The sequence below is a fragment of the Falco rusticolus genome, chromosome 9 (assembly GCF_015220075.1).
Source record: "Falco rusticolus isolate bFalRus1 chromosome 9, bFalRus1.pri, whole genome shotgun sequence".
In the NCBI taxonomy this organism is placed as follows: domain Eukaryota; kingdom Metazoa; phylum Chordata; class Aves; order Falconiformes; family Falconidae; genus Falco; species Falco rusticolus.
Window position 1 is genome coordinate 49751357 of NC_051195.1, and position 26781 is coordinate 49778137.

The following is a 26781-nucleotide window of genomic DNA, read 5'->3' on the forward strand; positions in this document are numbered from 1 at the left end:
CTAAGCTGCTGCCCGACTTTGGATTATAACCTCTGGGAGAGGAAGGGGGAAAAGTAACCGATCCAAGCGAGCTTCCATGACACTTGTATATTTCTGAAAACATTACCTTTATAATTTTTATTTTGGTTTCATTACTAAGGGAGCAGTAGTAGTGAAGTTTGCCCTTTTCTGAGCCTTGGGGAGGGAAGACACCAAGCAAGAATCATTGAGATTTACTGTTGTGTTTCCCTGTTTTACTAAGCAGCCCCAGACTATCAGGGAAGTACTAACATGTCTGCGGATGACCAGTTTTAGGTCTGGAGACAGTTACAGCTTTTCCTATGAAATGATAATCCTTTCCTCACCACAACCCAAGAGAAATGGCAACAAGCACGATCAGCCAGATTTTTTAATAAGGATGGGGCAGGCGACAAGAACTGCTGGAACAACCACATAACTAACAAGCCAGAAACATATTTAAAAGCAAGAACTCTACTGAGTGATGGTAGATGAAAGGCCAAGAGGCGAAGAGCTGAAAATAGCCAAGGAAAAGAGGAAACAAACAGAAGGCTCTTCCCTGGGAGGCAGCAACACTCTCTTAATGCACTCATTCTTCCTAACGGATTGACCAAAGACGTGCCTGCTGATCCCACCAACATCAGGGCAGAACAAGTCGCTGGCATTGCAGATTTGTGTCTGGCTCGATATGTGCCCAAATGCATAAAAAGAAACTCTCCAGGAACAGGGCAATGGCTACAGGCTGCTCCTCCTCCTCAGGCTTGTCTACTCCAGCTGTAACAAGACACTCTTAAGGAAAATAGGAAAAAAAAAAGCAAAAAGAAAAAAAAGCAAGAAAGAGACTATCTGACAGCTGGCAGGACTGAAATAATTCCAGTTAGAAAACAAAGGACTTTACTAGCATCCCCAAAACGGTTTTTAAACTTTACAGAGAACACTGACAGGTTTTAAACAAGGCTTCTGCCTTTCAGTGGCAGGGCAAGCCCAAAAAGGCAGCAATACTATTTCAGCCCCTATTTGGGACATGGACACGTTCTGTTTTCCAGATCAGATTGGCAGCAGTACTTGCTGTGCCTCGTCCCTTCTACTCTTTACCCTTTCTTGGTGTGAAGTGGGTAAGGAATTATTCAGTTTGGCAAAGGCAGAAAGGAGAAAGCAGATGACAGAAATTCAGATCTCTCACATTTTGAATAATATTTACTAGTGGGAATAGAAACCAGAGCAAAAAATGGCCAGCCAAACATCAATATGAAATCTCAGTAACCGTTAAAGCCAGTTTAAACTTATTTTTGATCAAGTTAAGTAAAGGTCTCAACTTTTTCAGCAAGCAGGCTGCCTGCACACAGCAAAGTGCACAGCAATAGGATGTAGCACCTGCCATACCTCCGCGCCACCACAAAAGAGACTCTACAAACAAGCCTAACAGAGCATAAAAGCCTTTCAGAAGAGGACCACCATGAAAAAAAACCAACTCCATTCCTGATTACTTGGTCAAAAGACATGTACCTACTACACATGTGCCTGACACTACATCAGCCTTTATCAAACCCAACCTCAATACAGTATTTTCAAGAAGCGTGTTTAAAAATATAACAGATTGATTTTGCTACAGTCCCATGCTAGTCATCAACAAAGCACTGTAGTGTTTTTGTTAACACATGAAAACCAAAGAAAGAAACTGGAATAGGTAAAATTTAATCTATCCTGCTGGCAGCAGCTGGTTTTCCACACAACTAATGGACTTTTCACCCTTTAAGCAGTTATGTTTAAGGTTTCATAGTCTACTATAGCAAAAAAAAGCTTCAGCTTCCCCGTCATGTCCTCAACAGCTTCCCATACAACTAAGATAAGAGCACAGTTAAATCCTCCAGTGATATCACCATCATCTCCCTTAATCCTTTCAAAAGCTTCATCGAGGCTGTGGGATGCGCATGGGAATGGACTGGCCATCCCATGCTGCTCACAGGTATCCAGGAGCAATGGTCCCTAGTTTCTGACCCTTGGCCCCTTCTCACAATCTGCCAAGCTTAAGTCGTTTCTATAAAAATTAACAAATCCATATTTAAAAACTTGTCATGTTCTTAAGAGTAATGCAAGCAAATGGTTTTCACTTGCACCCTTGGAGTACAGGGTGTTGGGGCGAGCCACCACAACTCTTCTTTTGAAGAGTTCTCAACAGCACTTTCAACCTCACAATAATTTTAATAAGAAACCTGCCTAGGAATACCATGTGGGGACCTTCAGCTTTAGAAAGGGATAGCAGAAAATCCTACCCTTTCTAAAAACTTTTTTTCCCTCCCCCAGATGAGTATAGATTCTTGCTTCCCACCCTGCTCTTCAAGAGATCGACAGCTGATTTCGGTAGGTTCTGGGCTGCCTGTGTCCTAACCAACAGTTACAGCATTAAGGATGCAGTTGCCACATTTGTTCACATTTAACAAGCTGCTTGGATGCTGGCTTCGGGTTTGCCCCATGCTGAGCTGAGACACGGGACTGGGCTACTTTGATAGAAGATTGTTTAAAAATTGTTTCAATGCTCATTTCCCATCTCATCACAAAAAGTAAATATGCAACCACAGCCTCTGGGAAGCAGAAGGTGGAATTACTACAATATTTATTGTGTCAACGATTATGTTCTTAACTTGATACTGCCTATACAAGCAAGTCAAACTATGCCCTAATCCTATTATGCAACTGCATTGCAAATTGGGGAGGGGGGAGTGGTTGTAACACACACAAAAGAGAAAACTTGCAAAAACAGTCAGGGTAACACCCTTGTAACATCATCCTTTAGCATTCATTTCTGCAGGGAAGAGAGGCCCCAGATGCTCTCTTCTCCCAGGGCTGTGTTGAAAGATCCAAGGGCGCAGAAAGGAGGCCCAGAATGGCTCAGAGCTCCTCAACAGGCAGCCTGGCCGTGCCTGAGCAGTACCAGAGGCAGGGGACAGACAGAGGTTTTATAGACCTAAAAGATCACAGAAGAATTCAATCACGTAGGAAAGATCAAAATTATGCATATGCACCCACCCACCATTAGGTTTCCTAAACTTTAAATAAATTTAAAAAGTTCTCTGGAAACTGTTCTTTGATTTTAGACAACAGAAAATTCTTCAGTGCCACTAAATGCAACTATAGACTCTTGATCTGAAATTTCCTCAAATGGGTTTGCCACAAGAAGCCATCTGTAGATGTTGAGATTCCTAACCTATGAATTTCCAAGGACCATTTCTCCACTGAATATTTGAGAGTTGAGCAACAGTGACTTGCGATAGGCCCCAGGAAATCAGCTGCTGCCTTTCGTGCCTCTGATTTGATGAGTTAGCATGGTCCTCCTGGCATGCGGATTATTTTTACTGAAGCAATATCAAGCAACACAAAAGAAGTTCAAGAAGCCCAGAGCACCAGAGACGGCCCCGCACAGGGGGCCTGTAACGTTGCTCCACGAGCAGGGGTGAAGCCACGCTGGGGCGAAGAACTTGCTCAAGATCCTGCCAAGCAAGACCTCAGCCCCAAGTCCCCCAGCCCAGCACGATGCCTCTGTCACCCAGGCTTTCAACCTAAACTAGTCATGTCCATATGTTTAACATCTCAGGGTCTACAAATAACCGTGGGTGTGACTCAAAAATCACTTTTTAAAAGCAAACACGCAAGAAAATTCAGTTAAATGAATGCCTGTGGAAAGCAGACTGAACAAGGGCATAACCAAAATGAACTAAGAGATTACGTATTAACACACACTGAAAATATTTTACTGATGGACTCATCTAAATTTTCTTCCCGAGCCTGGAGTTGGTTTTACCATCCTCCTCACACGACCAAAATAAGGGAGATCCTTCCCCTGGCAAAAAAATAAAGCAGAGGCCTTAAGATACGGCTTTGCTTATGGGCTCGGCAATAAGATCCCTTGACATTTTACAACCATAAATGGTAGAGCCGCTCTCCCTTTGTATACTGCAGTTAATGAAAGTCACCTGGGGCCTGGATGCCGCGTACCCCGCTTGGTTCCTTCACCCCCAGCATGCAAAAGCCCAACCTAAAGCTGACCAGGACCAAACGTCTCCCCAAGCCTGGCCCCAGCGTGCAAGCACGGGATAAAACTCTCGTCTGGGACGGCGGCAGGGTCGGCTGTACCCCCCACGAGCACAGCAGCCCCAGCCATCGGTGGGCACAGGCTGACCCTTGGGTACTCACCTTCCAGGTAGCAGCTGGAGGAGGAGGAGAGCCCCTTCTTCGATTTGCAACCCACCAATTTCAAGCAAATCTCCAACATTTTCATTTGTTAGAGTTTGGCTTTGGCTGTCTGGTTTCCCTTCCCCCCGCCTTCAGCTTCTTCTCGCACTGTGGAATTATCCAGTAAAAGTCTACAAAAGTCTAAAAAAATCCAGTAAGAGTCTAAAAAAATCCAGGAAAAGTCTAAAACAAAATATCCAGGGAAAGTCTAAGAAATCCAGCACTCTGAAAACCATTACAAGGGCGAGCCTGAGAGGCGGAAAATCCTGGGGCCCCGCATCTCCTCTCCCGGGGAGTTAACTCCAGCCATCTTCCCTCCTTCCCAACTCTTTTGGCGGGAGAGAGGAGGGGGGAAAAAAAGAACAGGAAAATAAAGCAAGCGGAAAAAAGCAAAGCCAACCAAGTTGGACAGTCACTCGTGCCCGCAGTTGGCGGCAGCTGCCCGCATGCCGCCGGGCGCTGGGTGCAGGCAGGGCTGCTGGGACTCCGCTGCCAACAAAGGGCCCCCTTCAGCCGCTGCCTGCCTCCATGACATCAGGCAGGCGAGCAACGCCCTCGCTCCTTAACCCTCCTCCTGCCTGCCTGCCTGCACCCTGCCTGCCTCCCCTCCCAGCGCCGGAGAGGCGAGGGTGACAATCAACAAGTCCCCCCTGCCTGCGAGAGACCTCCTTGGGTGGGGAAGGGGGGAAAGGCAGGATTACAGAAGAACGCTGCTGCCTTGGTGCTCGTGGCGCTTTGTGCGCGGGTCTGTTAAACCAATGAATCATAAGCAACAGTCAGTCTTAAAAGTGTGTCATTTCACAGCGTATTAAGGGAACTGTTTAAATACGGCGCCTCGTAACAGGGAGAAGCAAACTGGGAGCTGTGCCCATTTGTAAAACCAGCACAGAAATGCAGGGGAGCTGGAGGTCCTTCCCAAAAGATGCTGTCTTAACACCTCTGCGATAACTACAGGCAAATGGATTCAAATCTCAGCTGATGTAATTACACTTCAGGATACTACTCTGCTTGCACAAGAGGCCAAAAGTTTTCACTCTCCCACTATCTACTATTCCTTTCCCCTGCAAACTGTGCCTTTCCTTTGCAGGTTTCTCAAGGCTACACATCCATTACTACTCTCCAGTTTTCCATTTTTTATAATTACTTTCTAGCATGATTGTGGGAATTCATTTTAAAACAACCATCACTTTTGTTTCTGTATTTATATTCTATACGAGTGTATATATAAAATTTTGTGTACATATACATACAGGAGATAGCAAGTTGGACGCATATACAAATACATTTTTTTCCACTCTAAAATCCCCTTTCATTTCCTGAACCTTGGGGTGCTTTTGCTGCTTCGAGCAAGAGGTGCTCAAGGGCGCACAGTTCATCGGGGGTGCAGAATAGAGAGGCTGGAGAAAATGGCCTGGGAAGCCAACCCTATCACAAACTCCACTGCAACATGTGGAGCACTCACTCAGTGTGTCACACACAGGATCAAAAATGCAGCAAATCTTCATTTTTGTCCCTGAAAACTTCCCTCCACATCTGACAGTTTATTTTGGCAAGGTTACTGACTCACTAGTGCTCTTTTACCCTCCAACGTTTTCAAACATTCAATACTTTAGGGGAAACTCTGCATGCTTCCAACATCTGAGGAGCATGCCTCCGAAACAGCAAACATCGCTCAGACTCTTTAAACATTATTTTACAGCACTACTTTGCCTCAGTCTTCTGATCCATGGAGTGTATACGTGAAAGACAGATTGGAAAGAAATCCTTGGTCTCTCAACGCATACTGAACTGCAATAATGTTATTTGCATTTTTTAAAATACCGTAAGTCACACCGTTTCTAGCAGTGAAATAATCATGATAAGGACAGCATGATGTTCAAAATGCTTTCACGCTTTTTCTCACAAAATATGAACATGGATATCCCCATTTAATAAACCAGAAAACAGCAAAAGACCTTAACCCTTTCCTCAATTTACACAGTCCAGCAAAGGGATGAGGCTACAGTTCCAATCCCCCACCTCTGCAGCCTGCACGTGCATTAGAAAGACGATGCAGTTGTCCCCACATTCTGCCCTCCTCTCTCCACTTCTGGAGCAGGATTTCTATTTTATGGAAGCACAAGGGTTTAAAGAGAAACCAATACCTATCTACTTGTTGCCTGTCCACCTAACTTCACATGAGACTGCAACAGAGAACTTGTGCAGAATTGCTCTGGGAGGGGTGGGGGTGGGGAAGATGAGTTAAAAGCAGATTTGGAGGAGAAAGGTTATATAAATCACAGGAGGAGCTCAGCCATTACGTGTTCAGACTCAGTGTCACGTTTAGGGAACTGAGATGAAGTAACATTGGTAAGAGCAAACCAGGCATCTTGCACATAACTTTTTTTCCATGTGAGGAACATCCCCATCCTGCTTCTCCTTCAGCTGCAGGAATGCGGAACCCCCATAGCATTCTCCAGGCTGTACAAAGGCTGCCCCCCACAAACACCACCCACCCACTACAATTAAGGTTAATACAATAAGCGCCGGCAGAGTTAATGTGGGTTACATTCCTGATGAACTCCTGGGGTTCTTATTCCAGAAGAAGAATGTCTCATCTCAGATTAAATTAACCTGCTTGCAGAAGAACCCACTGTAGGAGAAATGCATCCACTCGGGAGTTAAACACAAAGAGCTATCCTGGGATAACTCCCTATGTAGATAAACAAATTAATTCCATTTATGTTTCCATGCAGACAAGCTTGTGTGGTCCCTTTGCTACAAATGTCATCCTTCAATGCTTCCTCCTTTGTGTCATGGCAAACGAAACTGCAAATACTTTAAGCAAACACCCTCTGCTTTTCCTGCATGCCACGAAATTAACTGGTGATACAAAAATAAAAGCCATATTGGTAGTGTCACACAAACTCTGCTACTTTTAACGGCTGACATCTATTAATCCCTTTCATGTTTGTTTGTCATATACACATCTTAGAACAAAATCAGTCATGAAAAGCGTGCAGACTTTTGGACTAAAGAGTGACTGATGCAACCTTCAACTTGGGCTCTCATGTTGCAGAATGGCAAAACAATTTTGGTTGGGAGCAGACTCGGAAGGTCTCCAGTTCAACCTCCTCCTGCTCTGAGGGTGGCTATCTATCTAGATCAGGTTGTTCCAGGCTTTTTGCAGCTAAACTTTAACCCAGTCTGCTGGGCAGCACAGAAGACTTTTTATCCTCTTGTATCTATCCAGCTTTGCCTTGCTGTGAAGTTCTGAGTGTTGCCTCTCCTCCTTTTGCTGTGCACCTCTGAGAAGAGCCTGTCCAGCCACCAGTGGGGTGGTTACAAGAGCACTGGGACCCCCTCTGTCCCCTCTTCCTCCCCACATGAAGGCAGCTCCCGCAGCCCCAGGGGCATCGCCTGTTCCAGCCCCGACCAGACTCCCTCCAGTGTGTCAGCAGCTGCCCCAGGGAAGGAGGGAGCTGGACGCCATACTCCAGATGTGGCTTCACAAGAGCCAAAAAGAGGGAAATAATCACTTCCTTGGACCTGCTGGCTCTGCTCTTGTTAATGCAATCCAGTATCCATTAGTCTTTATTGTTCATGCTCATACAAGAGTATAAACCTATTTAGCCAACAGCCTTCATGTTTGGGGTTCTTCTAGCAGACAGCTATATATTCTTTACTTTTTTAAAGCTACCCAAAATTTGAGGACAGATTTTTCCAAAAGAGAACGATCACACACATACATGACAGCAGCAGCGAAAGGACTGGCCTCCATGAACACAGAAAGTGAGTTTTGGCATGATCCCACAATGTCAGCAGCTGGAGTAAATTTTGTTGCGATATCATTAAAAACAGCTTGAGCGCTTGTCACCCATTTGAAAGCAAAGCTTTAATTTTATTTTAAAATCCTCTTCTGAAACATGGTAAGATAACAGAGTTTGAAGCCCCAACCACTGGGCATTTTTTGATAGGCACATTCAGCTGTTTTGGGATGGAAAAAAGTCACTTGAAACAGAAGCAGCACAAACTAGTGGTTAAAGCAAAGGAGTAAAGGAGCACACCAGAAGAACAGATTCTTCCTTACAGTTGCAAGTTACCTGTGCCTTATCTTGTTCTTCTGTAAATGCAGCTGAGAATTTCCCCACAGGTGTTAAAAGACTAACTCAACACTGGTTGTAAAGCACTTTGTTGTCTCTGGATGCATGGAGCAATGAAATGTAGAATCACATTAATTCCTAACACATTTTTCTTTCTAAGTGATAAGGTTACATGTGATTTTGGGCATTCACTGGCCACTGTCTTTAGGATTAAAAATAGGTCCATGTCAGAAAGCGCTGCCGTACTACACAGCTCTCTTCCGATGGCATCTTTCACATAGTGGACTAACACATTCTAACACCATTACCTGATTAAAAATATATGTGTATATGAAAATGATCAAAGAAGCCTATGTTGAAATCCATGAATGACCGCAGCATGTGCTACAGACACAGCTGTAACAAAGCTGGGCTTTGATCCGACAGCAAACACAGTATTGCCTATTTTCCTGGGGCCTGGTCCAGCTTTGTCTGACAGATTTCAATTTTCCTTCAGGTTTTCAGGTCCTCCACCATTACATGCCTCCATCCACTCTTACATACAATGTAGCAAACTTTTGGGAAGATACTGGTGTGTATTAGATTGAGAGGACTAGCAGCTTTAAAATCCTGGCTACTAAACTCCACCTTCTTGGCACGTGTAGCACAAAACACCGTCTGGTGGAGTCCTGTAAAACTGTTGGCAATTAATACAACTTCAGTGGGTCATGCACATGAAGTCATGAGAGCTTTACCATGGTATGCCAAAGAAAGCACGGCAGAACTCGAGCCCAAGATTGGCAGGGTTAGAGTGGAGCCCACATCCCACACCCAGCCCATAAAAGCCACCTCAAATTTAAACAATTGTCTCAAGTCAGTCGCCCCTTAGTCTTGATGATGGTTTAACTACTCCAAAGACAAGTGAAAACAAGTCTTCCAGGATACTCCAATATTCTCAGCCTACTTGTCAATGACAGCACTACACAAAAAGGTGATGACGTTTGTGATTTGTTTGTAATACCTGCCACATCACAGGTAGAGGGTGAGAAGAATCATGGTATTTGCACATAGAATGACTACATCAGCCCAGTAAAACTTTCCAAGTTTGTTCATGCACCTAAAGAGAAAGCCCAAGCAACCAAGACACAGAAGGATCTCTAACTACCACTTGGTGATCACTAGCAATCAGTAATACCACTGTCATTAGTAATGTATACCCAGACAAACAGGGCTCAAGTGGTTTTACTGCTCTGCCCAGTACCTTGCTCAGATGAACCTCCGTGCCTTCAGCGGTGTGCAATGCCACCCAGACTTTCTCCAGCACTGCCCTACCTCAGAACCACTCCATCAGTGTTGCCATCGTCTGTTTCCTTCCAGCCTTTTACGTATACATCTTTGCCTTTCCTTTTCCAATTCACATACACAACATTTTTAGAGACACAATTATTTACCTTGCCGTTTAAGCTCTTCCCAAAATTCAGCTGACATGTTTACAATACCTAGTTAAAACAGCATGTTAAAAACAAAAGTCTCTCCCTACTATTCCGACCATTCTACAATAGGCATTACTGTAAATAAATAAATAAAAAACCACTAAACAAAAAAGCCCACACATTAATTTGAACAAAGGCTAGTTAACACCTGAGAACAAAGAGTGTTTTCTGTCCTTCAGAAACCATCTAGCACAGTGTGAGCGACCCTGCAAGAGCACAGAGAGATATCCGCACATACAATAAAATATTAACACTCCTGGCACTTGGACTTAGCAAGTACCACTCTCACAGGAAGAAACTTTTTTTAAAAAAAAAAAAGAAAAAGCCAGGTTACAAAAGTCGACTGTACACATCAACAGAAACCCAAAAGATTGTGCAATAAAGCATGTGCATTTGTTGTTTTTTCTCCTGGATTAAACAGATGTTTGTTATTTGCAATTTTCATGAGTGAAGGAGGCGGCTAAGAAGTGGTGATTTCAGAGATGGGATGTTCAACTATTTGAAATTCCTTACAAGCAACAGGGCAGAATCCTACTTTTTAAGGTAGTAACAAGGCAGAGGGTACTATTAAATTCCTGCAGTGGGGGTTTGTCTTCAGCACACTCATGTGAAAAAACAAGGTGGGTTGTGAGCTCCACAGGGAATTGCCTGGGGTATTAGCATTTGAAGCCTGCAAGGTTAAATTCAAGTCCAAAGGGGCTCTTCACAAATCACTGAAAAAGGTTTGGACCTCTTCCATTAAACACTTATTGAAACATCTGCAGACAAAGAAAAAGAAAGAAGCATCTTGGCACTTTTCAGATCTGAAAAAAACAGCTGCTTACCTTAAAGACACAAAAATCACACAAACTCCTGCTTACTATAGTTAATTAACATGCATTGGCTGGGCAGTTTATTAAGGTTGTAAAAGAGGGAGCAGGGACTGACGGTTTCTGTGCAATAGGTACAGTAACATCAGTTTAGGGATCCTAGTGAAGTTCAGCATTTTCTGCCAGACCAGAGCAGAGAGGGCTCACAGAAAGCCAGGACACAATCAGAAAAGATACATACTTGGAAAGTATCAGAAAATAAATTTTAGAGAAGTTTCTTTGCCAAATACTGACTCAGATCTTGAGTGGGAGCATTTCCGTCTTTCTTTTAAATGAAAAGGCAAGGAAATGCAGATGAAAAAGTAAAGTTAAAACAAGAGGTTTAAAGGGGGGAGCTCAAAGCTGATGACTTCACGGGCTATTTTGTGTAATTCTGAGCACGTCCGCAGGAAGAGCCAGGAGGACCAGTAAAACATGTTTTCGTCCTGACAGTAACTAAGTGGTTAATTTCTTCCATCCAAGAGCTGAAAAATCTGCCAAAGCAGAAGACCAGGCCTAAGAGATCAAATTACACATGAGGAGGGGGTAGAAGGGGAGAAGAAGGAAAGAAAACAAGCCTCGCTGATCCAGCGCTGCCTCAGCCCAGCAGGATCGGGAGGGAGATGGAGGGAGGTTCGTCCCGCACCGCCCGCGGCTGCAGGGCGGCCCGCACACGGGGGAGGGGGGGATGCTCTGCAGGGCGGCCCGCACACGGGGGAGGGGGGGATGCTCTGCAGGGCGGCCCGCACACGGGGGAGGGGGGGATGCTCTGCAGGGCGGCCCGCACACGGGGGAGGGGGGGATGCTCTGCAGGGCGGCCCGCACACGGGAGAGGGGGGGGATGTTCCCCACGTCTGGGCAGGCACACTGCGGCAACACCGACCTGTACGGAGCACCCTCGCTCTGCCCAGTATGAACCACCTTTTGTGCATCAGCTATCAAATTCATGTTACTGGAACAGCTGGAACGTCTTTCTCCACCCCAGCGATGCCGTTGTGCTGCGTTTTCTCTCCCAAGCGGAGTTTAACTCGGGGCTCAGCTCTGAGCGTGGCAGCACGCTTGCTGCTGGCACCGCTTCAGGAATCACCAAAGGACTTGGAAAGCAAAGGAAAAAAATCACGCAGAGCACACACAAATAATAATCCATCAATAAACAAATAATCCATCAAACCTAGTAGCAATTCAGCTCCTCTGCCCTGAGGCAGATCACGCAAAGGAGGTCTCACAGCAGTATTTAATGTTTTCACTGCTGTTTCAGGGCTCCCTACCCAGCCATACACCGCACCTTCAGTCCTCCCTCACCTAAGCTGTTTCAGCATTGAATTCAGCACAGATTACAATCATTTTCCAAAATGCAGAAAATTTCAAGTAACACACTGCAACAGGAGACTAGGATAAATTCAATGGCAAAGAGAATTTTTCTCTAGGGATCTAATCCTAAACAGAGTTGTGCTTTTGAACAGCATCAGTATCGACGGACAGAAACCTTTGCAGGAGCACAGTATACACACTTCCTGACACTGTAATGAGTGTACTTTTTTTTTTTCCAATTAAGAAAGAAACAAAAAAAACCCCAAAACCTAAAACAGTGCCTTCTGATCAGGAATTCAAGATTCCACTACTACATCCACAAGGGAGTGCATAATATTTTGGAAAAGTAGAAGCTCTTTATAACTATATAAATAGAAAAGCAACTATATAAGTATAAAAGATGCTATATAAAATCATCTACAATCACTTGATTTTAATTACAGTATTTATCCTCCCTCAGTATCTACTCTCAGCCTCCCTCAGATATGCCAGTGAAGTGCCTTGTGCTCCATAGCACTAATTGCTTATTATTCCCAGTGTAAGAAATTAAATATACACTCCCAGAAAGGAAAAGCTTCCAGTTAATTAGAACTGCCTGCAGCAATGGTTCCCTCCAAACAGTTCAGTATTTTATTTTGTTGTCAGGACACAACATAAGAAGTTTTAAGAGTCCTGCTGGGACTATGACATAAAGGCAGGACCAGTATTTTCTCTTATGAAGACTGGGGCCAACAGGCTGAAACTTCAGACAAAAATAAGCTATTTCACTGTGAAGAAAGGCAAATGTAAAAATGTATATATTGACCTCCATCCTGGTCCAACTGCAGCAAGAAGGCAGAAAAAAGTATCCATTTTAGTCTTGCACTGCTGAGTGTAGACAAAATGCAATTCAAGTGCTAGACCTAGTGCTAAATTTCCATAAGGATTTAAAACAATGCTTTTTGATTCCTAAACATAAAAACACATTGAAAGATCACATTTTAATTTGAACTTTTTTTTTTTTTTTTTTTTTTTTAGAAAACTGGGGAACATTCCCTGTAGGTTGCGCTATTAAGACAAAGCAAATGTCTGATGCTGAATTCATCAGGGGTAAAAGTTCTAAAATTAAACCCTTTCAGGATGAGTTTCCTTGGTATGCTTAGAGTATAATGCTTATCATATCTGCATTTAGATTTATAAAATAGCATGAGATTGTGGAATACCTCCATGCTTTCTGCCTTTCCAGGCAAAAGAGGTAAGATAAAGAAGGGAGGTGTAAAAAAGAAATCAGTGTTACTGATCTCCAGTAACACCAAACTCTGCCCCTATGTCTATTTTGAGAAATCCAGAGTTCCTTTCTATTCATTCCCTCTTTACCCTACCTGCCCATCATTAATCAGAGCCATTTCACAGAGCAGATATATTACATGTGGTCTGAGGTTTACAGCTGTTGGCATGAATAAAGATTGTAGATTCTGTCTGCCCGCATACCAGACAGAAAATAAAGAAAAGTGCAGAAGTATAAATGAATAGCAACAGTCAGCACCCTATAAGCTATCCAACCCTGCTCCACACCAGCCCTATAGCTGCCGCATCTTACATTTCAGGCTCAGCTGAGTCACTTCACTGTTCACAAGAGAAAAACAGATTTTCAAGACCTGCACAGATGATTAAACAAATAAGTAACAAAAAAAAGTAAAATACCTGTGACTGCTCTGAAGATCTGCACAATGGAGCACAAGGCAGCAAGCAGCAGAAGCGCTACAGGCAAACATCTCTGGGAAGAGATCATGCTGACATGGAGTGAGGGACCTCTGCCAGTTGATCCCATCTAAATCCAGAGACCCTTGGTCCCACCTTTCCCATTTCCTTTTCATTGGCACCAGGGCTCACACAACCATGTGGTGACCCACTTCAGGAATGTGAAGACTGTCCCCACTACCTGTTCATACAAGTAACAGCGCTGGCATCACCAAGGGGCCAGGAGAGCTGTTTCTTAATGCAAAATACTGAGAAAGTAACCTGTACTGGCAAGTATTGAGTTGTATGGACAGCTTAATCTTACCAGCCTTTCCCACTGAAAGCCCTACAAACCAATCCAAATGACTTAAATGTGAATGTAGGAGTGGACCAGCTATAGATGTGTTTCATTAATCATTCAGAGACCGTCAAATAGACCACAGGCATTCAGCACTGGGAGACCTGCTTCCACCTGAAATGGAAGTACTTCAGCCAGTCTTGAGTAACCGGCCACGCTCCAGTCTGCATCTAAGGAAGGCAATGCCTCAAATTCCTAGAGAGCTAACAGACACCCAGACAGGCAACAGTGCTGCAATAGAGACACCACTCTCTGAAAACGCAGCTTTGTAAGAAACCATTTTGGAGTAGGAAGTTCCTCTGTAAGCTTCTCCTGATTCAGGGGGTGTTCAACAAAGTTCAGGCAGAAGATAGCACCGCCCTGTAATTTAATTCACAGCTTTTCCCATTTCTGATCAAGCTCCAGTAACTATTGAGGTCTCAGGTCAGCAATACATAAGTCAGGTACATTCCATGTTACTGCTGCAGATTGTGAGCCTCCAGTACAAGCTCTTACTGTTTTATCTTGTTCTTGCTTTCTCCATGAAAGAAGAATCATGCAACAAAAATAAACAATATCCAACACTTTCTGAAATTGTATGTCTCTCCCAGCATCTTGCAAGAGGAACGGAAAATACCACATACTGCCCAGGTAGAACTCTTTTGTTTTGACACTCCTTTGTTTGACTTTACCATAAAAATTTGGGTTTACCTGGAAGACACTTGAAACATAGTGCAGAAGCCCAGACTTAACTTCACTAGTAGTACATGGTGTATTCAAGACTCCCTATGCAAGTTCCACACCTGCCCAACCAAGTTACACAGGTTATATCAAGTTATTAGAAGAACAAAGACTAAAGCCTACAAAACAAAGAGAACTAGCAAAAGCAGTCTAGAACATGAACCACTAGAGGAGGAGGAAGGCTCTGGCTTGAACCAATAAGAGGTAGGAAAACCCAGAGTGAAAGCCAACTGTTTTTTGTTAGGCCACACATCCCCACTTCCTCCCTTCTCCTGGTTCAGGTCAGTCTTTCCAAATCTAGCACCTGGAATGTGGCCAGAGGATTTTCACAGGATAAAAGAGCTGCTGTGTTCCCCTAATCTCTCAAACACGCACTACAGTTAGGGTGCCAGAAGCACCTATTTTAAAATTAATCTCAAAGTAGAGGAAGGTTTGGAGAAAGAAACAGGACTAGAAGTCTCCAGCAGCTCTGGAGTCAAAGGGGGGACGCAGCCAGTGTATCGCTCCATATTGCATGGCTAATAGAAGACCCTGACAAAGTAACACAAAAGGATTTTAACCCATGTAACGTACCATTTATAAGATCAAGGAAGAGCACAGGGGAAAAACCCCACAATGTGATCTCTCATTTTTTAATTGTACCCGAAGTGACTAAAAGATGTCACAAAGTTACTTGCAGCATTAGCAGGTTATTGTTTCAGAAAGAGCTGATAGTAGCTCGGTTCACTTTTGCTTACATTGCCAAACCCTCAAATGGGGTCTGGATTTTAAGATTAAAATAATTTGGGGGAAAAAAAAGTTAAATAAAGGGAAAATTAACCATTCAGTTAAACCATATGCTCTAGGAAAAGATATGCCACAGTTTTATTTCCGACTCTTCTTTAGATTTCTCCTGTAATTGTAGATAAAACACTCACCCAACCTGTGCCTCCATTTTTTCCAAGTGTAAAAGATTTTCATGCCACCTGGCTTCTGGACAAGCTAACTACAAAGTCAAGTCCCTGCCTTGAGATCGATCCACTGCTAGAAGGTACCACACATGTGAAACGTTCAGTAACACACCCAATACACCAGCTTCCAGTTTATAAAACACATGTATTTCATGTACTTCCAGGGCACTCACATTCCTTCCATCAAGTGGAGCTGCCTCACGGCAGCATGGCTACAGCAGAGGGCACGATATAAAGGCTCCTGATGTTGAGCTTGATGCAGACTTTTCACAGCTCGCCCAGGGTGTGTTCAATATCAACACCACATCCTGCACATGCGGAAATTATAAGTGACATGAAAAACAGCTAGATCCAAAGATAACAGGCAAATCCCCCACCCCCTGCCCCGCACAGAAACGCTTTGTTTGTATTCAGGAGAAAGAGGAGCTTTTCGTGTGTTGAAGCACCACGAAGCAAATCCCATGGGGGAAAACCAGGTATCTCAGATGACAAGCTGTTCCATAAAAATGTGCTGGGACCCCCTGAGGTCTCTAATGCAGGAGGGGGAGTAACAGAAATGTAGGGAGCTCTACAGCCTCAGGACAAAAGTGCTCCAAAGCACTGCCGCTTTGAAAGCTACCAGGAGTCAACAAAGTTGCAGTACCTAAACTGGAAAATACAAAAGCTTCCACAAATGCCTGTTAACACTGATTATGGCCCTTTTCTGAATCCACTCTCTTCAAGCTTCTTATAATATCATAAGAAAAAGCAAACATGAACAGCAATGAGGAACAGCCTATTCTGAAACCACTTCCAGGGAACAGGGATTGTTTAAACAAAATACATTAAGTGAAACCATCTGTATTAAGGGTCAAACACCATCTGAGGCTCAATGTGCAAAAATAGCCATTTTACAAAATTTGGGCTGTTATACCTTTGTTGTTTTCCTTTTTAATATGACTAATCAGTGTCACTGAGGTGTTACCAAGGGGGTAAGCTCGAGCAAGGAATTTCACTCCGCAGCTCCTGAGCCTGCGGCACCAAGAAAACATTCCTATTAATCTTGGTGCTACCCTTCTCCAAGCGTGCTCAGAGGAAGGTTTTCTCCATCCCATTCACGAAGCATCCTACTGCTGAGCACCGTGCGGTGAGGCGCGGGGGGTTCGGCAGTCGCCCCTGGCTGGCTGCCCGCAGGAGGGGTCCTCCCTAGCGCCGTGCAGTCCTGCTGCCAGACAGTCAGTTGATCCAAATCACAAGGGATGCTGCTTTCACAAGACTTGCTGGCAAAAGATAGGTGACAGAAGAGGTTCAGGGAGGGAAAAAAGGCAATTTAAAGTTACAGAGCAACCGAAGATGTGTTTTAACGCGTTTCAACAGAAGAAGCTAGGGTTGGAATTTAGTGGGATTCAAAGATGGTTAGCCATTGCTAAGGATAATAAATATTAAGCTAAAATACTCAACATGTATATGAAGCCTGCAAATAAGCACCCTGTGAGAGATTGATATATCGTATGTTTCAAATATATGCTGATCCTTTCCCACCCCAAAGGATTCATACAAGTCTCATTTAACTTATCTGAAACATAACTTTAATCGGAGCAGCATGGAAGCTACAGTGCCTCCAAAGAAGTCAATGGCAGCAGATCCTGGACACAAAACTCCTCAAGTATTTATTTAGACAATGTAAACTGTGAACTAATATCACTATACAAAGGGAGAAAGTGCCATGGAGAGGAATCTGCCCTTAGAGATCCTGCTCACTGCAACAGAGGGAGAACAGCTATGTCTGAGTACAGTCTTAGTCACCTGCTGTGGATTTGATAACATCCAATTAACTGCAGAAATATTTCCGTATGTATCACTAGTGAAGTCAGACTGCAATCAAATATTGCAGCTGCAAAGGCAAAAAAAAATAATCGTTAATCATTTTTTCTGGAAACCAAGCAGAGGGTGACGATAGAAGGGAAAACTACAATTCATTCATTTTCAACAAAACTGCCAGCAAGAAGGCCAAAAGAATACCAATTTTTAATTAATTAACATTTACATGCTAACATGTAAATGCCTGGCAGCTTTTTAAGCAAATATTTAATGGATCCAACATAAATGCAAATGTCAGCTATCAAAAGTCAAATTGCACAGCTATGATGTAATGAAATTGCTTTGCTTTATGGGAATGAGGTCAGAGGTTTGAAATAGGGCCTTAGGTATAAAAAAAATATCCTTCACAGAAGTTGCAAAACTAATGCAATTACTTGCCTAAGTCTAAAAATTAATAGATATTTAAATTCAACTCTAAAGATCGAAATGAATCATCAATTTGCATAAGCATTGCTAGGGACCATACAACTCTTGAGTCAAAATGAAGTAATGAAGCTTTCATGGTCTGAATAATAGCTGCAGCAGCAGGGGAGTTAAAGCTAAACTATAACATTGAAGTGCACGTGCATTACAGTCACAAAACATTTTTATATTCCTGATAAAGCATCAGAATGGCCTATACGCATAGAAGAATACATAGGTCAGTATGCAACCCAATGGAAGCAAACTCCAGGAATGGGTATATTCAGAGTGGATTAGCAAATACAGGGGAAGTCAAGGCCCCTGCAAGGAATCTCCCTGCACTCATTCAAACGCTCGGCAGCGTGAAACGAGCTAACCACAGACAGTGGCAAACCCTGGGAGCTAGAAGGTTTTTGATTTAGCTTTGCAGAGCAGGATGAGGCCAGGCTGGCACTCATTCAATATGCTTCAGCACCCTGTTAAGTAACACAGCTACCAAGCCACCCCAGCAGGACTCTGGAGGGAACCCAGAGTTGGAGCCGCCCCCACTCAAAAACTGGAACAAACAGGAAAAGCCAGTTTTTCTCATTTTCCTTCATTCTTGGCTCTCAGCGAGTGGTTCTTTCACTTTCAGAAAAGTCACTCTGGAGGACCACCTTACCTGTAAGGGACAGCTAGCTTTGATGCATCTTACTCTGTTGTGCTCAGATAAAAATCAAAAGTTCAGCACCCGAAGATGCAGTTACAAGCACTCTGTCCCAGCAGGAGAAAAGCCTATTCAGGGAGAGATTTGTCAGGGTTTTTTGCTGTGTTCTACTACCTCTGCTGGGAAGAATGGCCTCAGTCTGTTGGCCTTGTAAATGAGGAAAACCAGCTCTTAGTTCTGAAGCAAAACCAATTGGGATTCAATGGGGAACATACGAAGCACAAGATGTTACCTTTAACTTCACTGTTATGCCACTGTATGCATATTTTGTCCCTCCAGAAATATATCATAAAGATTAATTCATCTGTGGGTTTGCGGTACCCATATACAACAGTGATTAGCATCAAGAAAGTTTTCAAATAAAACAACAAATGCGTGAACAGTATCGCAACTGACTATGGCTATTTCACATGTGATAGGAACTGAAAGCATTGTAAGAAGAGCACATCTCATCCCTGAAATGATCTCCTGTGAATATCAACACTTGGTTTGAAGGAAGGAGGCATCCCATATCCATTTTGTCTGGCTGCAGGTGGATATGAAGAGAAAGAGCAGCGTCCATTAACAGCAAACGTCCCTATGATGGTGGCACTAGCAAGTGCTTCTAACACCCCTTATGACCCACCTAGGATCTGGGCACATGTTTACAAACCACATGGTGGTTCCTTAACAGGACCTTGTCTTCCCAGGGCAGATGAAATGGCCCAAGAGCAATCCCAACACAGCTGCACTGCAGCAACAGCATAGCTTGTAATGCTGTAGAAACCATCTCAAATCTGAAGGCAACTGAGAACGTTGAGGAAAAGGATGAGCAGGGGCCAAACCAAGAGCCTGCCCTCCCCCCCTTCCTTCCTGTCCCTCCCAATAAGTTATTCATTAACATACCAAAACACACATATCAATGAAGAATTCATGGAGATTCCCTGAATACCAAAATACTGAGTATAATGGCAAGCAGAACTAGCTTAACACCCTCTTCCAGTTCCACACCCTGCCCCGGGTGGATCACTCTTATAAAGCTCCACTTGTATTTACAGCAGCAAAGTCCTCGCTGAACCCCTTCATCACCAACGCCTTTGACAGACGCAGACCATGCCTAAACAGAGCAGCAGCGGCCACAAATGCTGTATCTTTAAATCTGTCCCCATTTCGTTTTCCAAGTTTCTGTTTGAGCCGTTACAGCTCCCTCAGGACTCCACTGACTCACTGCATTTTCTGGATGACGCAAGCACGCTCTTCTGCACAGCTTCAAAACAGGCTCCAAACATTTCCAGTCAGAAACTGGCCACCAAAGAACCATATAAATCAGGTGTTCTTCCTGAGCAGGCATCACCCCCATGAAACAGCATGCAAACTAGTTCCTATCCTTATTGGAAATATATTAATCACTGGCATTTCTGCTCCTTGGGAATACTTCTAGGAAATCTTAAGTTTCCACTCTGAAATCCTGTGGAAAATAGTCTGCTCCTGACCAAACACCTACGAGAGCTGGCCCATCTCCTCTGACCCACCAAGCTCAGCTCCTTCTCCCTGTTGGTTTGTGGTTCCAGTTCTGCCACTGAGCGTTCATTGCAAACTTCTGCTCTCAAGTTGCGCCCTTTCAAAGCACGCTGCACATTAAAAATCCTGAGTTCTCCATACTGGTTCCCAGTTTCTCAATTCTACCTGCCAGCAAAGGCCAGCAGATAAAGAAAATCTGTTCTGGGAGGGGACATTTAGGGAACACTCGGACGGGCCAAGCAGTTCTGCAGGGTGAAGAGACCTGAAGCCACCACGAGGACAGATGCATGCAAAAAAGACTGGATCGGGGAAAGCATCTTCCATGACTCAAGGCTGAACTTTGTATCTCTTCTTTCTGAATCCCTTCACTCAGCTCTTCGTGTTCCCCCAATCACTGCAAGTCAGCAAACAGACCTTTTATGTACATTTTTTCATACAGGAATGGCAACAAAAGCAAAATAAACACTGGGCTTCTGACTTATGTTTGCTGCATGATAGCAAAGGCAGCTGAAAAATTTTGGTTTCTGCTTGTAGCGTTCAGCTTTTATCCACTCTGAAAGATCTCACTGTGATAAGAGAACTGGAAGTGACATAAAAATGTAAAACTGAATAATGAAGTGGAGAAAAAAATTCAGAGAGAAAGACGAGAGTGTCTTGTTTTATCATGTACAGTAACATCGATAACACACATCTTGGGAAAAAGGCATCCTTGCTAGACAGCCTGCTTATTCTCTTCAAGCCAAGTTAAGTAAGATGAATGTCTAAGACAAACCTGTTCACACTTCACTCTCTACAGCATGCAACACACAGACAAAATCTTTTGCTAGCAGAGGGTTCCTGACTGTTGCCTTGCAGGCTCAGCGCAGGCAGTCACAGTGAAGGCAGCATCACCAGACCTGCCCCTCATCACGCAAGGGATGTACAGGCAGCACCAAACATTCATTTTCTCACACTGCGAGTAACACGACCAGTGTTGTCACAGACACTGCAACATTTGTGCCCAGGAATATGGAGCAGACAGGTAGCTTGGAGCCACCAGAAGTGCAGGCAGCAAGCAGGCAGAGGGACTGGAGCATGTACATGCTAAGAAATGCAGGATGGCTTCACAAGGCTGGTTAACCGAGGCTTCAGCCATCAGTGCCCTGGTTCCATTCCTACTGCAAAACGATGACTGGGAGGATATTTGCAAAATTAGCTTATGTGCAGTCATTCAAAGATAAGAGCACACAGCTTAGCATTCTCTGTATAGACACTGGGAGTTTTATACTGAACCATATGTGATAAACCTATCTAGAGTGTATGTATACTCAAACAACTTTATTTAGATTTAGATTTTTTTAAATTGGTATTTACTATATCTTGAAACAACCGAGAATTAAGGATCCTGCCAATTTGTGACAAAAAGAGCAGATCTTCAAAGAGATAATACACTCAGTTTTAAACTGTGAACTGAAAACTACGCACCTGGCATGCTTTTTCTCACAATCAAATTACTGAATATTTATCACACTTCTACACCTAACTAGATTTCTTTTTCTAAATGTTTGTGTCTCCTAGTTCACTCTTAAAGCAACAGAGAAATGAGCCACAAACATAGAACTGATGCAGGATTTAATGTATTGGTATAGGAAATTGGCCAGCTTTTAAACTGCTTGAAAGCTTGCTTCTTCCAATCAGGCTGGATTTGCAGCCCATGAAGCAAGGATGCACTAAGGACAGCGATTAGAAAAGCATCAGGAATTGTGATTCAGAGAGGTGAATCACCACCAGCTCCCCTGGGGTGTGGGATTTGGACAAGCATACCCAACTGGAGCCCTAGCAAGATTACACAACCCCAGGCAGCAAGCACAGCCATCAGGATCCTTTACTTGGAGACAGAACTCAGGTCCTCGTTCCCAGTCCTCTCTCTCCACAGCACAGCACAAGGCGTCTGCTGCTCTTGCTGGGTTGTTTCCACTTGCAGCTTGAGTTTCAGTTGCCCAGAAGCCCACACACCAGCACGGCCCGCTGCCAAGCATGTGATAGAACCCTGGCATGGCAGTCTACTTGATCTTCTCAAGAGCTGTTTGTTATTCAACAGCCACAGATTAGCCAATTTTACTCTAACTTCACACGGGAAGAGCAGCGACGGTGTGCTTTACTCCACTCTTTCCATTTCAGATGTTACCTTTATACTGCACAGACTTTACGCTTGCCCAATAGTTTTAGCTCTAGTAAAAGCACATCCCGAGCTCAGACGTCACACTCAGCCAAATATTCCATAACGCTTTCAGAAAGAGTGTTTTGATCCACAGGAAACTCAAGTGAGATGCATTTTTATTAGGATCCTTTGAATCACAGATGTGCAAACAGGAAGAGAAATTCTACAGCCCAAATTTGAAGACAGCCAATGGCTTTTTGCTCCAGCAGAAACTGTGGGATTTGGCCTGCGGTGCTTTACCCAAGAAGCCCATCGGATCTCATGACTAAGTGCATGCGAAGCAATGGGGGTGGTGGGGAGGAAGAGACACGCAGGAAGATGGAGCCCTTATAGTAAACATCTGAGCTGTCTCGAATAAAGGCTGTGCTATTAAAATGAGGCCGTTGCTGGTTTTCCAGTATCTTTTCCTCTGTTTATCTCAGTTGCCATGGCTCTCACTTGAATCATCTGAACAAATTACATGCACATGTCCCAGGCCACATTATTTCCACTCACTCCACAACTCCAGATTGACTTTCACTCACCTGGCAGCTGCCCGTGCCAAACAATGTCATCACAGCTAGCGACGGAGCACTGCTTCATGGACACTGCTGATTAGAAACCGATGTCAATTACTTCAAAACAGCTTATGAATATTTCAGGAAATGCAAACAAAGAGGAAGAACACAGAAAAAAATGGCATTGTGTTATCCTTCACAACCTGGGTTCCAAGACAGTTGAGTCTCCAGTGTTGACATGACCGAGGGCTCTTTCAGGTCAGCTGGAGCAGACCAGCTTTGAGCTGCAGAAACTGCTCCCCTGCTCCTCCAGTGTATGAGCAAGATTGAAAGGAATGGAGTCAAAACTAATCTCCCTGGCACGTCAAGCCATTTAAATAATCCAATATATTGTTCTCTGGATGTGGTCATGTGCCAGGTGTCCCAAACTTAATTACTGATGCAAGCCAAAGTTAGATACCAGCCTACTGAAAGCAGGCCAGACTCCACAGCTCTCAGAAATACACTTTATTGTGCTGGAAACTCTGAACTCAACAAGGTAACTCTAAAGCATCCTACACCTTCAGCAATAAATCTGACACAGTGTGTCTGTGACAACACTGGTCGTGTTACTCGCAGTGTGAGAAAATGAATGTTTGGTGCTGCCTGTACATCCCTTGCCTGATGAGGGGCAGGTCTGGTGATGCTGCCTTCACTGTGACTGCCTGCCCTGAGCCTGCAAGGCAACAGTCAGGAACCCTCTGCTAGCAAAAGATTTTGTCTGTGTGTTGCATGCTGTAGAGAGTGAAGTGTGAACAGCAAAAAAGCAATCTGTTTTCTGAGTATTACTCTCTGCATCAGAAGATGTACAGAAGGGAACTGTGCCCCACCTTAAACCTACAGCATGAAATCCAACCTGTACCACTGGTGCCATGTCAAAATCAGGAATATGGAGAATTCCTGCCCCTCCTCCCCCTTCTGTCCTCTCCAAACCATTAAGAATCAGAAGCAGAGAGCTGAGGCTGTCTGAAAACAGCAGCTGAAGCAGCACTGCAAACAGTATCCTTTGCCGTCAGGATATACTGCTGCTAGAGACATAAAAGCAGCTTAGAGAGACTGCTGTCCTCCAGTGTCAGAGACCAGCAGACATGCACACCACAAGGAGAGGCTGGTGCATCTCAGATCGCAAAAAAAACCTCACCAAGAAACCCTCAGAGTTTGTGTTGGGAATGACTTCTTGTCTGGACCTGAGCAAGATGGAAACAGAAGGAGATTGCTCTCACCATTTGCAGAAGACCAGATTTCTCCTGCTCACCTGCTGTCCAGCCTTCAGCAAAGGCAGAAATCTTGCTGACCCAGCCAGCTGCATGCAGGCACCTGCACTACCCATCACACTGCTCAGAAATGGAGGTCTTGTGATACTGAAAACGGGAGATCATTTTCTGTAACACCAATGTTCCCACCCTGGAAATTTATGAAACAAGCAAAATCCAAAAAGGAAACTGCCACTATGTTTAAATTGAAAGCTTGAATTAGGTGGGGAACAGGCCCTACATCACAATCTCTCTTGCCTTCAGCAACCCCATTAAGCTGGTTTATTCTAGAGGAAACTCTAGTCTTCACCAGGTATTCTTTCTGTCTGTTTTATGATCTGGGGATACAGCTGCAAATTAAAAAAGCAAACAAAAAACCACTAAAAGCACTAGTGCTTTGACTACTGAGTGGCTCCAGAATTCTGTGCTGAACAGAACACAACACACATTATCTCACTTTGTAGCACACATTTCAGAACCCAAATAAATTGATCCCAGATTCTTGAGATGACTGATTTGCTCCAGGACTGTATCTACTAGAACAGTTCTCCTGGCACCAGCAGCACAAAATCCACTAAAATAGCTCAATACTAGATGGGTTCATGAATGTTTCAACAGCCAAAGTGTTGCCATACAGAAGCACAAAAGGATGAATCCGCTAATTTTTTTATTTTCTTCTACTGCTCTGACATTCTGGGAGAATTTTACCAGAGTTGATTGGAAAGGGAAGCTAAAATACAGTGAAATGAAAGGGTTAAATGTGTGATGAACAGAAGGAAAGCAGAAAATAATGTGCAATTTTGGTGGCCAAAATATATCCCAGCACAGACTTGATGGTGGTAATTTTCTTTTCAAAATACAAGACCCTCAAAGCCAAAGATACATTGCAAGACATCTTTTGGGAGGTTACAGTGATTCATTCAAACACATGTACCAGCTTTTCTTGATCACAGTAGGTAAACTCAAAAAAAGGCCTACAAAGTGGGACCTCAGCACTTCCACAACTCAGACAGCAACTGGTCTTCTGTCACAGTAATTGTACCTACTGTTAGGAACTCTATTTGAGATCTAGATGATGGCCAACATATGATTTTTCGAAGAAAAAAAAAAAACCCATAACTCATCCTTTTTTATTCTTTAGCCTTAGAAAGACAGTACAGAAATTTGTAATTTCTGAGAACTACCAGGAAATTCAAACTAGGCTGTGAAGAGAAGATTTCAAAGTTTAAATAAGGACCTGTGTACCTGGCCCACCAGAAGTGGGGAGAAAGGGAGATGCAGGGGTAGGAGGAGGAACGGGAGGATGGGAAGTTTACAGAACGCCTGACCAGGAGGGCAAGCACCGCCCAAGTCCTGGACTACAGAGACATATCTATACTTCCCCCAAAGTATAATTAACAGCAAATTAACAGCTCCAGATCTGTCTGTCTGCCATGGAAAAAAGCAGCTATATGGGGCTGTGCAACACGCTGCACAAAAGACACGAAAAACAGAGAATGACTACTCTCAGACTCTCCTTGCACCCACCCCTCAGCTCCCTGGCAGGCTCTTCTCTCCGCAGCACAAAGTGCAAAGCTCCCCCAGCACCTATTACTTTTTGGCCTTCTACTTCCACAAGATACACTGCAGTTAATCAGCACGACATATAGACAGATATGCTGGACTGACTAGGTCTTACTGGGCAGAAAGGTTGACAGATGAGTTTTTCCTGGTTCTTCTTCTATTCCTGGGTTAAATTTGGCTGTAAGACACTAGGTATGGACCAGCTACTACAAGGACAAAGAGACACCACCCAGGAAACCTGCCTAAAACATATTTTCTTCACTTGAAAAAAAAAAAAAGGCCAACAGATTCACTGCACCTAGAACAAATTACCAAAAACCTCACTGGCACCCGGATTGTTCCTTTGGATGCATCTATAGAGATAAGCAAGGTGGCCTGAACAGGCTTTAAAGAGGCTGCTCACAAAGCGTGAACATGGGGGTATGTGTCAGCCCCGGTGAGAACCCCTCTGAGCAGCGCTCCAGCGATGGAAACAGTCATTTACCGCATTTGACTGCTCCACAAAAAAGTCCTACCGGCACATGATGTTCCAAGGGGTGATTTAATGAAACCGATAATGTGGCATTTAGAGCAAACTGGCATTGGAGAGCTAGATCTCTACACCTCTAATTCACATGCAAATAAATTCTTACACGCCAGTACTTAGCTCTACCAAGATCTGCCGCAGAGAAGCCCGCACTAGTCAGTTAAGTTCAAACCTTCATTTCAGGGGTGATGGTTTTATTTTGAAAGACTGTCACCAAGTGGCAGAGCTACGAACCGCTGCACTGGGGTCAGCAGACCGCGCCATGGAGTCTGGAAAAGCAGAGGCACAAACACACCATCAGCTGAAGTGACATAATCAAAAACTCCACCATCGTCCTAAGCATACTAATGGCAATGTCGGGATAAACCATGCAACAATCCAAAATAAGCCACGAAAAAAAAATATCTCAGAAGTAAACTTCAAATACCGTGAGGTTTGTTCTTTCAGTACAGAAACTGATAAATTCAGTTTCTGATCCTTTCCTTTGAAGCATAAAAATCATTGACAACAAAGTCTAACGATACTGTTTCATATGAAACAGCCACCTT

At 43.8% G+C, this 26781-nt stretch overlaps 1 protein-coding gene across 3 annotated transcripts in view; it reads right to left on the reverse strand.

Moving 5' to 3' along the window:
* Positions 1 to 26781, reverse strand: part of ABL1 (ABL proto-oncogene 1, non-receptor tyrosine kinase) — an 83381-nt gene that overhangs the window by 29782 nt on the left and 26818 nt on the right. For 2 of the 3 annotated variants that reach the window (XM_037400088.1, XM_037400089.1), the window contains exon 1: positions 4189 to 4734. The exons of the other annotated variant lie outside the window; for it this stretch is intronic. In XM_037400088.1, the coding sequence (XP_037255985.1) occupies positions 4189 to 4273 (85 nt within the window). In that variant the 5' untranslated portion in view covers positions 4274 to 4734. Of the gene's footprint in view, positions 1 to 4188; positions 4735 to 26781 lie in introns of those variants that run through there. 3 annotated transcript variants of the gene reach the window in all.